The sequence below is a fragment of the Atheta coriaria genome, unplaced genomic scaffold, assembly GCF_025399875.1.
Source record: "Atheta coriaria isolate IRGN ID8LTWV9N9 unplaced genomic scaffold, Caltech_Dcor_3.1 hic_scaffold_8_pilon, whole genome shotgun sequence".
NCBI classification, from domain to species: domain Eukaryota; kingdom Metazoa; phylum Arthropoda; class Insecta; order Coleoptera; family Staphylinidae; genus Dalotia; species Dalotia coriaria.
In genome coordinates this window covers 6,752,877-6,764,366 of record NW_027045450.1, presented here as the reverse complement: position 1 = coordinate 6,764,366, position 11,490 = coordinate 6,752,877, and the positions used below count along the sequence as shown (strand labels likewise).

At 43.6% G+C, this 11,490-nt stretch overlaps 2 protein-coding genes across 6 annotated transcripts; one reads left to right on the top strand and one right to left on the bottom strand.

The window, feature by feature from the left end:
* The first annotated feature begins 757 nt into the window (after window positions 1-757).
* Scamp (secretory carrier membrane protein) lies at window positions 758-3,205 on the top strand. Of its 5 annotated transcripts, none has more exons than XM_065310248.1 (8): window positions 758-919; window positions 1,110-1,282; window positions 1,333-1,424; window positions 1,508-1,714; window positions 1,772-1,979; window positions 2,045-2,291; window positions 2,356-2,482; window positions 2,543-3,205. In XM_065310248.1, exons 3-8 carry the CDS (start codon window positions 1,368-1,370, stop codon window positions 2,711-2,713), a joined length of 1,017 nt encoding a protein of 338 aa, XP_065166320.1. In that variant the 5' UTR covers window positions 758-919; window positions 1,110-1,282; window positions 1,333-1,367; the 3' UTR covers window positions 2,714-3,205. The 5 variants fall into 5 exon arrangements, with proteins under 5 accessions (XP_065166320.1, XP_065166318.1, XP_065166319.1 ...); XM_065310246.1 differs by having other exon boundaries at window positions 1,493-1,714; XM_065310247.1 differs by having other exon boundaries at window positions 1,110-1,424.
* Window positions 3,206-3,295: 90 nt separating this feature from the next.
* On the bottom strand, window positions 3,296-11,475 carry gpp (DOT1 like histone lysine methyltransferase grappa). The gene is made up of 6 exons (XM_065310241.1): window positions 11,114-11,475; window positions 10,317-10,357; window positions 9,970-10,249; window positions 8,880-9,906; window positions 6,465-8,819; window positions 3,296-5,000 (listed from the first exon to the last, which is right to left on the bottom strand). The coding sequence occupies exons 1-6, from the start codon at window positions 11,198-11,200 to the stop codon at window positions 4,300-4,302; spliced, it is 4,491 nt and encodes a 1,496-aa protein (XP_065166313.1). The 5' UTR covers window positions 11,201-11,475; the 3' UTR covers window positions 3,296-4,299.
* Window positions 11,476-11,490: the final 15 nt, after the last annotated feature.

Below are 11,490 nucleotides of genomic sequence, written 5' to 3'. Positions count from 1 at the left end.
ACCTAACCACCACCCCCCACCCCAAACCCCCCGACCACCCCCTCGCCCCAACCCACTAATCAAATAACTAAGCTTCCAAACTTTGCATTGCTAAATTTTTCTTATTACAAATCATGCGACTTGCCCTGTATGCTCTATGCGAAGAAAGCTCTACTCATTCAGTGAAATAATTATAATAGTTCCGATTTAGAATTTTTTAATATATGTTTTTAGGTTTTTTCATATTTCCAAGAGTTTTATATTTTTATATTTTTTACATTGTATTTTACGATATTTTTTATATGCAATATACAATACACCTATTTTTAAATTTAACTTTGTCGTAACCTCGTAACACCCCTTACATTACATTACCATAAGATTTGTGTAACAAAATTATAAAGTTTCAATTTAAAAAGTTGATTCAAAGCAAATTTAAGCTTAAACCTGAATATATAAGTTCATTGTATTAAAATATAAGTTATACAATCTATAGTGCATAGTATGAATTTCTTAGTGCAAAGTATGAAAACTAAAGTGCTGCCGTTCAAGTGGGTTGTATTTAAACTAAAGTGCATTTAATATATCCCCATTTATTTATAGCCTGTAGATGGCGCACTTATGCAGTAATCTGTAGATGTATTGCATGTATTTATATCGATTTATATCTTCTATTTCCTTTGACGCACATTCGTGATATGTTTTTGTCTCCTTCACAGTAATTGATTAAAATTAAACGATGCCTGCACTGATTAACCTTATCTAGATTTATCAAAAATTATACCTAATGTATTGACAGTGTGAGCAGCATGGGGCCTCAATACAAGGTGTAAAACGCGCTGGTAAACCCCGAGTGTAACGTCATCTAATGACAACGTTCACTTGTACACTCAGCAGGATTATTCTTGTCGCGCCAGCAGGAATCTACTTCAGTAGCTAGGTGAGTGGCAAGTGAAGTCCGAGCAACGGCAAGCAGCTGTGGTGACACATTGCGAATCACGAAAACAGTGATCCACCACCATTGCCTTTGACTTGCATTCGCGTAGGTTTCGGCGATATTAACCGCACACTTGAACCTGCGGCTGCTCCCGTTGCATTCGTATTGTGATAACACATTTTCTCTGCTTCAGATACGGCGAATTCTTACACTCAGTGGATTCGGGTTGACGACGAAGGGCAGATTACAGCGCGATTGCATACTAAATCAGAATATAATGAGTTATTGAACGGTGAACTTGTGTTAAACGGTTAAACGCAACACGTACCAACTTGTGTACACGGATTCCAAGCCTACCGCTGCAACGTAGATATAGTGTACGCGGTTCACACTACAACTTACATAGTCTAGTCTAGTTCTAGCAGATTAAAGGAGAGCACAAGGCGCAAAAATGTCTGGTTTTGACGATAATCCGTTCGGGGATCAAACAATTGACAACCCATTCGCTGTAAGTACCGAATTTGTAGCTTTAGATGTTTCTAGAGTTACAGTTAACATTTAATATCTTATCAAAAGGATCCTGCTGTGCAGCAGGTAACCAGTAGAACACAGAATCAAATCCGTGTGGAAGACTATAATCCCTTTGAGGGGCAGCCTGCAAACAATCATGCAGTTGGTTACAATCAGGGTAGCAATGCCAATCAGCCAGCAGTGATGCAACCCACTCAAGACCCACCAATGTACACACAGAGTGCACAGCAAACACAGAGACCTGCTTTGAATACAGCTGAATTACAGGTATGCTTATAATCATTCTATGTAAATATCTAGACTTTAAAATTAATTACTTATTAGAGAAAACAAGAGGAGCTTGAAAGAAAGGAGGCTGAACTTGCCAGACGCGAAAATGATATGCTGAATAACCCCTACAATGTGCGCCGGAACAACTGGCCGCCATTACCTGAACAGTGTTGTTTCCAGCCATGCTTTTATCAGGACATCCAAGTGGATATCCCGTTGGAATTCCAGAAAATTGTACGACATTTGTACTACCTATGGTTGTGTAAGTTGCATTGCGTCTGTTTGAAATATCAACGCAATTATTGATTGATTTTCCTTTTTTTGTAGTTCATGGTCTAGTGATGCTCATGAATGTGGTTGGCGGGTTTGTCTTGTGGAACTTCACCGTGATTGGCATGGGTATCCTCTTCACGATCATGTTCACGCCGTTCTCGTACCTCTGCTGGTTCCGGCCGGCGTACAAGGCCTTCCGTTCCGACTCGTCCTTCAACTTCATGGTGTTTTTCTTCGTTTTCTTCTTTCAATTCGTGATTACCACTATTCAGACGATAGGAATACCTGGGTCAGGCACAATGTAAGTATTTAAAACCTAAATATTCATAAAACATTAAATAAAACTAAAAATTTTGTTGCAATAGTGGAATTATCACTGCTCTGGAACAGTTCGACAATGAAGTAAAGGGTATTCTTCGAGGATTATTCGCTCTGGCGGTGGCAATCGGCTTCGGATGTGCTGCAGCAGCAGATTTGTTCCTGATCTCTAAGGTATTATCAAAAAAACAATTAAAAAACGAAAATATATCATAACATGATGCAATGTTACAGATACATCGCATGTATAGAAGTACAGGCGCATCAATGGCGAAAGCCCAGGCGGAATTCACATCCGAAATCCTCGGCAATCAGCACGTGCGCGACGTGGCGTCCAACGTCGCCTCCGCGGCGGTCGCGTCGCAGTTCTCACAGAACCAAACCCCGACGGGCAATCGATACTAAGCAACTAAACTAAAAACTTATTCCACCGGGTTACACACGCATTAATTCTACACTTAAACAAACGAAGCAGAGTCGTCATTTGTTCTTAACTTGTTACTACTACTATCAATCTATATAAATATTATATTATATGTGAAGACAACTGACATTACTCTCGCATATTTACCAATGTTCGCGTTGATGAACGTTAATCAATTAATTTAGTTACATTATTACCACGCTTTGGGTCGGATCTGTTATCGCGTGAACTGTACTGTATTATGAATCATGAGATTAGCGGCGTGTTTGTTTGAAACCGAGATAGCGCATGAAACTGAATGGTTTCTATATATTTTTTTTCTAAAGCACGAGATTCAAATATTTGTGTTTGAAAAAATTACTACAGCCGCGAATCGAGTTGTGCTGGATTTGTTTACGCATATTGATTATACTGTGTACTGATTAGTGTACATACATATTATATTATTAATATTTAAACGACTGGGCACTAAATGAGACAATTGCTTATCTCATTAATCCTGTTTTTCCTGTAGATGTAGATGTTCTACTTTTTCTAAGCTACAAATTAATATTTTGGTAGCGTTTTGTTTGAATTTGTATTTAATGCATTTCATACATTCCCGAAATTATTTGCGAACGAAGAATCCAACCGAAAAATATAATAACAAACAAATTGCCGACTTGTCGAGCCGCAATGTACATAAATAAACAGAAAATAAATTGCTTATCGAGTTACAAATCTACCGAGAGTTAACATAAAACATTCGTCCGCGCTGCGCAGCCACTACAAGAGAAACAAACATATACCGAAGTGGGCGAGAGAAGAAAAAAAAAACGTAACATTACATAATTCGTACGTACACAAAAATACACATAAACAACAAATGTAAAATCGAAATCAAAACATTTACAAGTGCGCGCTTACAATTTGACTACACATGCGTTCTCATCTCATCTTATCCGCTCTATTGACATTATTTTCTGGTTGTTGTTGTTGTTGGTGTGAAAACTTCGGGGCTGTAAATGGCAGTGTACAATGTTACTGATCGAGATATAAACATAAAGCATGGTTCCAATCGCAAATATACAATGTCGCATCGAAAATGAACATGATTATTACATAGGGTATATGTAGTCAATATAGTCAATTGTGTCATGACGATTATTTAAATGACCCATCTCGCGAGTCATGCGATGAAAAACTTTGTTTTCCAAGGCAGTGTTTCGTTATAATTCATTAATTAAAATTTCTCTAATCGCGGGCCTGGCCGTTGCTTAACATTTTACATCTTAGCCGTCCTCCATCCAATAAATTACTTCTTTTTGTACAAAATTATTACATGCGTCATACATAATTTTAAAATGGTGGCCCGAATAGATTATTAATATTATATTAATATAATAGATAGTTTTCTGGTTAGATCCTTTGCCTAAAAATTGAACACAACTTTACAGTCTAATAATACAGGTTATGTCTGCGACCGCGTTCCAACTACCGCCGAATTGAATATTTACACAATTATTTAATTAGATTTAAATTAATGTGATTTTAATGAAATCGAATGAGAAAGAGCACGCTCTCTCGTCTAGTTATACCTACAGTGCCATTCGTCCTTACTGTGCCAGTTCCAGTCCTTGCCCTTGGGCTTGAAACGCGTTTCATCCGGAGGCCCCGCCCCTGATTGCTGGCGTGATGGCCGTTGCCAGCCATCGTCCCGCCATTGCTCTCGATAGTAGAATTTCTTTTTAAAGTGCGCGTCTGGTTTGGATTTCTTTTCTTCGGGCTGATGGCGTTGATATTTCATCAGTGCTGGGTTACGACTTGGGCTTTTATCGCGTTGCGCTGTTTGTACAGGTGGCGCAACGTTACTTATCGAACTGTGGCTGTAATGCGTTTGTTGCGGGGAGGAGCCTGGTGATGGTGTCCTCGGTGGACATCTGCCATCATCTTGTTCGTGTTCGTCGCGTTTACTGGAACATTTGAATAGTGTTGGTTTGGGGTTGAGTTTGATTTGTTTCGCTGGTGGTTGTGGTGGTAATGCGGGTAAAGGTGGAACTACAGCCGGTAATGGCGCAGGCGGTGGATCACCGTGACCAATACCAGAATCAGGCGACGTGTTGCAACTATCTGTGCCTTCTGTTGACCTCCGTCGTTTATCCAGCTCTGTAGAGGCGAATGCAACAAGACGATCAAAACCAGAACTGATGCGATCCTGCCATTTTGATTCTTCGCCTTCCTCTTCGATCGCCTCGATCTCAACAGGCGCAGGTGGCGCCACAGTCGGTGCTAAAAACATGACATTGCATTAAATGCATACAGCCAGCTGCGCGCGCAGTATGTAAACATGAACGGGAGCAAATTGAACCATCACCCAAACAACTCAAAACTAGATAGAATATTAACGAAACAAAGTAATAAAAAAAAAGGTCAAACTAAAATCATAAATAACAACATAATAGTAAAAATAACAACAAAAAACAAATGCAAAAATCGAATTGAAAGGACGCCGACTTGTTTACTGATTACTGAGAGACACAATGATAGAGAATTAAATAGCACACAAAGAAGCTACTTACCACCAGAGAGGTATTTCGTTCAGTTATCGTATCGAGAGACAGAGCGAGCGCGCGCCATCTAAACTAGTTTGGTATTTGGGAGGATAATACGCATGCGCGATTGTGTGCGCTAGAAATTGTGCATGCCCGTACGGTGCGCGTGTGCTGCCTCTCCTATATTTGGTTGCACAAAAACGCAAACAAACTACATGTCAATTCAATCAATTTCAAACACTATAACATCGTGTGTATGTCAACAAGGTCTCTTCTCTGTCTGTCTTACTCTCATTTTTCATACGTTTGTGCATCGCTTTGCTCTTCGTCATTCGATAATCATTTTGTTCAAATTTGTGCGATTGGTTTAGGCCTTGCAATTTCGAGCGGTTTTCGACATTTCGACACGGTACATGTACGCAAGTTTCCACAGCCAGCCACGTCGCGTCGCTGTCGTCGCTCGGTCGCACACACCACCCGCCCCCATCATCGCTACGTTCGTCCGGAAAACTTAGTGCTGTACATGTATTTTGAATCTGAAGGAGACCAAAACGTCAATTTGCCAATTTCTCATCAACTAGTCAAGAGATATAATATCGGTTGCAAATGGAAACAATTTCGAATCATATAGAATATAGGTATATCATCTTGCCTTTCAACAATGAAATCATACAAAAATCATGTCAAAATGAATGTGAATGAACGAAATGAGAACGAGAACCAAATGGATTGAAATGGAGTAAACGAGTCGATAACGATTTGCTTGTTATGCGGAATGAATCAATCTAGATATGCAATGAGATGTATATGATGATCAATGTCGTTGAGTTGCGTACGCATGCGTGTCGTGTCCGTGAGTTGCGTGTATGTAATTTTATACAATATTTCATCTGTGTTTGTGTGTGTGTGTAGGTGTATGATGTGTTTGGTTATCAAAAAACACAAAAACAATCTATGAGCAACTAAGAAATAAATACGGCATGCAGTCAGTGCTTCCACACCTCAGTCAGCAGGTTATCGGCATCGCAAGAGAACTAAACTCAACCAAAAAACCCAGAAACAACAAAATAACCAACTAAAAAAAGATATAGGGGTCAAAGTAATGAGAATCGTAAAGTATAAGAGAAACAGTCCGGCGTCAGAGAAAAATCGTCGTCGGCTCAATGAATAAATAAATAATCAAACAGAGATGCATGCGTACCTTCCACCAACTGCTTCCCGCCGGGATCCTCGCGGTCTCGATGTCGATGATGATGATGATGGCCGCGATCATTCGATCGCTCCCTGGAGCTGCCTTTGCTCTCCGATGAATACGTAGACGATCGACTCAGCGTTCGGAGAGGTCCTTGTATGATCGGCGACTCTCGCTTGTACTCGTTGCCAGTTTCAGTCTTGATCTCCGGGTACGGCGCATACCTTCGCTCCGCCCTCTCAGTGCGCTCCAATCGCTCATCAACCTCTTCCTTTATAGGCGTGCCATTTAACACACGCGCCGCTAATCCTTCAGGGATAAAATTACGCCGCTGTTCCTCGACTGCTGGTTTAACATCAGCGAAATATGATTCGTGATACGGTTTTATATCCGCACGAGGGAGAGGTGTGTACTGTTCGTAACAACGCGGCTGCGTCTGGTATAACACAGTCGTCCGGGGTGAAAACTGCGAATTGCTTGCGGGTTGAGCAGGATGCGTCTGCGCTTGCGCACTACTGTACATACTGGAGACTTTCGCGTGTGGATGCATGTATGCCAATCCTTCCAAACCTTCAGCTGAAGACGGCCGCGAGATGGGGCTGTACACCTGTCGCCCTTGTTCACTACCCGCATTTGTTACATCTTTACTCGCTGGAGGTAAATCTGCAGGTGCTTTTACAGTGACACGTTCTGGTCTAGGCGCGTTTGTGGTTACAACCGCACGTGTAGACAATGTAACCGCAGCATTAATAATGCTTTGATTTGAAATCTCTAAAGTTCTTTCAATTTCCCCAGACATAAGATCACCTATTGTCCTGGTAGCGACGAGATTTTCCGGTTGGGTAGGATATACCGCGCCGGGTGTAGTGGCTGGATGCGGCGCAATCTGCGCAGCTAGTTTCTCCTGTGATAAATGCCTCCTCAGCGCTAACTTCGCAGGTGACACTTGTGTATAATCAGGTTGTTCGGGTCCATCTCGTTGTACTTTCAAATGCAGCGGAGATATCCTCGGCAGATGTACATCATGCTCATAGGTATCACCATGATTCCCACCAGGAACTTCCTGTTGTAATTTCGGAGGATATTTCCGGTCTTCGTTGGGTGGCAACCCTTTGTACATGTATGCATGTTGCTCTGGTCGTAGTTGCGGTGGTGGTTGATGGGTTGCAGCTGTCGCAGGCGCAGGATAACTCGGGCTGATCATTTGCATCTTGCCAGGCGTCGCGGCATTCGCCGCACGTACCTGTTGGTCTTCATTCAGCACCGAGGTGATGATACTCTTCAAACGGTCTTCGAAGTTGGCTATTCGCGGAGGTTCCTGACTGTTATTACTACTCGTATTCGTGTTGGTGTTAGCACTACTACCGCTACTACTTCGTGAATTCGTCTTAGGCCGTTTGGCTTGTACTGGTGCAGGCATAGCAGCTGGATTTCTACCTCTCTCGCGTTGATTATTCATTGATTGTTTCGTAGGATTAATAAGCGGTGTTTGTTTACCAGAGATCTGTCGACTTGCTTCGATCATCCTACCTTTTTCAAGAATTTTCTGCGCGAGAATCTCCGGGTTTTGTTCTTCGATCTTCGCGATATCAGGCACGTCAGGCCAATCTTGTGATCGTGTACGATAATCACGTGATTTACGCTGTTTACCTGCAGATGCAGCTTGTTGTCGTGCAAGCATCGTCGCCTGCGCCGCTTTGCGATCTTCATTACTTTTCTCTAAACTTACAACTTCACCTTCCAGCATGCTCACCTGACTATGCAACTTTTTCCTGTGCGCAAGCGTAGATGAAATCTCCCTCAATATACATTCTTCAGCAACACGCGGATTCATCTCCCTGCCAGGCTCTTGCTTCGCGTATTTATCTGTAATCTCCTGCTGTCTTTCAACCACCAACGATTTCTGCTTCTCCTCCAAGTTGGTAACCTGTACTTGTAATTTACTGGCCTTCGCTTGTAAGTCTTTATGCCTGCACACAATCTCCTTGGCTTTCGCAAGCAAATCCACCGGTGATGATGCATTAATCCCCAATTCACTCATGCGCGCTTTGAGCAACGCTACACTATCATCAATCAACACCTTGATTTGTTTCTCCAACTGCGCAGCGCGATTCTGCAGGCGTTGATTACGCTCCCGCTCTTCGTTAATCTGCTGTTGGATCGTGTGTTTATACGAAGGCGACTTCATTTGCTCAATCATATTCATATACTGCATGCGGTACATGTCCAAGAGGATCTGTAAGGCGTATGGTGTGTTGCCGGGTATCGGGGGTATGTCCAGTTCGTCGTGCACCATATCAGTGCTTAAGGCAGTTAATTGCTGATCAACACAGCCAGGTGGCGGTGGCAGTTTCTTTCCGTTAGCTATGCAACAAAATAAAAACATTAATAACAAAAAAATAATAAATTTACATTGATAATTACCTTGTGGCGATGTACTTAGTAGCGTTTGTGAATGCAGCAGATCCAAACCGTTGATTTTCAACGCCTTCTTCGGTTTGGTCTTCTTGACACGTCCGCGCCGCGCTTTATTCAATACTTTCGGCGGCGTTGTCTGCCCAGCTTTAGTTCCTCGCGATATCTTCCTTCTTAACTTCTTCGTCTGTCGCGCTTTACCTTTCCCGGAATCCTCTTCTTCACTAGCGCTGCTTTTGCCACGATTTGAATTCGAACACCAATCACTCCACGCGCGACGCGTCGTCGGCCCATAATTCCCGTCCAGATCAAAGAAGTCCGAATCTGAAGAGGAATCCTGCGCCATTTGTTTCGACATCTCCCGGCGGGTCTTATCCCGCATGCGCCGTTCATTATTCGCCGACTGATTGGATTCCTCTTCGGGGACAGTACCGTTTTTACCCTTCGATCGCAGCCGCTGGAAGTAACACTCCAGCTTGGTGCGATCGATAATATGCAAATAGTAGGAAACTGGCTTCCCCGTCCAGGAGACCGAACCGCGCAGCGGTGACATTTCCGACACGTGCATTATCGTACCGATATCAGTCAGATTCCGATCGGTGATGCGAAAGTTCAGCGGGCAGAAGCTTTTCGATGAGACAATGCGCGCACCATCTTTCAGATCCGCGAAACGCTCCTTGAGCTGATGGTCGACATTCGGGCCGAAGGCAAAGTTATTCACGAACACTATACTGGCGGAGTTGATTTTTTCGCGATGCTCCTCGCTGAGAAAGTCGCCCTTCATCAGTTTGTAATCGCCGTACTTTTTGCCGTACCACTGCATCCACGCGCGAAAGTTACGATTCATCGACTCGGCGTACCTGCTGGGCACATCGGCGCGCTCCACGCCCAGGCAGATCTTACACGGTGTGGCCGCGGCCATCTGCAGGACCACTTGACCCACACCGGAGCCCAAATCAATGAAGACATCGTCAGCGGTGATGTCGATCTGGTCTATCATTTGACTTATGAGCTCATAACTTGTTTCACCGTAAACCTAAACATAAAATATGATAATATAAGTAAAAAATCTTAATAAAAACATAATAATTATTCATACCTCAGGTGAAAATGGTTCATACTGATTTAGTTTATCAGGATCAGTCACAGCTTGATTATAAGTCTGCTGGAGAATGTGCCGTAGTAATCCACGGCTTGGATATTTGTTGAGGCGTTGTGCCGGCAGCGAGGTGCCCTTCTCGAGGGCGACCAGCGAGTCCATCGCCTTGTTGAAACGTTCGCATAGCGCTCGCATACTATCATAGCACTTGGTATCGAAGTTGATGAGTATGTGGTTGTCTAAAGTCTGCTTCAAGTCAGGCAAATCCTCAGACACCCATCTAAATAAATAAAAAACAATAACAATCATTAAAACACTGTTTATTTTCGTGATTTTATTTAATTTACCTCATGGTATCAACAATTTCCACCGCGCCATCGTGACGATCCTGCGCAGAAACAAAAAACAAAACATTAGGCAACCAATAGTGCAGTTTGTGGTACAAAGTGTCACGGTAAATACTGCAATGTGTTTATTATTAATATTGTAAATATATGCGAGTATGCAAATGTTTGTTATTCCTTTTTGAAAGTTTTTATGGCAATGCACTGCGAGTGCGTGCATATTTGGAAGTTCAGTGAACTGTTTCGAATTTTTTGTGCCATATTTTGTGCAGTTTACGACTGGATGACTTTCCCTGTTTATTGCGGATTATAAACATTATGACCTGCATCAATTACCCCTATTTCCACGCGGCAGCTGTGCGTTTTTTTTTCGAGTTTTCTATTTATAATTGACATCTACCTCCAGCTGACAAAAAGCGCATGCACAGCTTCCACGAAGGCCGCCGCACACGCAGCTACAACAGGTTGAGCAATCGCTGTGTGCGCGCTGTGCAATCCCATAATAAATGCATTTCCTTTTCGAAACGCTGAGAAAAGTTACAAAGCAGAGTTGCATCGAATGCAACAAATGCGATTGTAGCGCGCGCGCGAGTTGTGAGCACCTACGTGACCACAGCGAGCGCATCAATGAGTGCACTCGGCCGCGCTCTCCCGCTGCACATATCACAACAAAAACAAAGTACGTGCGTGCGCTGAGGCCATCATGAGACCCGCGCGCGCGCACTCACACACACATGAAATGATGATAGGATATAAAAACGTCGTGTGTTTGGTTTAGATTTGCAGGAAGCAGGACTCACGTTTCCGCGCCCCGAGGTGAGCGGCCAGTTGTAGGTGACGGGATCGGCCCCCGCTGGCGAATGCAGCACAAGTTGTTGTTGGGCCATTTGGGTCCCGCGTCGATTCGCTGCTCCCGCTTTTCCTAGCCAAGCGCACCGCCGCGCCGATGGGCACTCGCACTGTCACACTGTCCGCACAATGTTCGCATCGCCCGTCAACTATTCCGCGTCCGGCATCTTCGCACTGGGCGCGCAGGGCACACTCGCACGCACACCGCTGCTAGCAAGCCGCCGTCGACTTGACGACCACCAGCACACACGCCATCGCTCGCTGCATCGGACGAGGCGTTCTCGTCGACTATGACTCGTCCGCGCCGCTCCGCAACGTGATCGCGTGC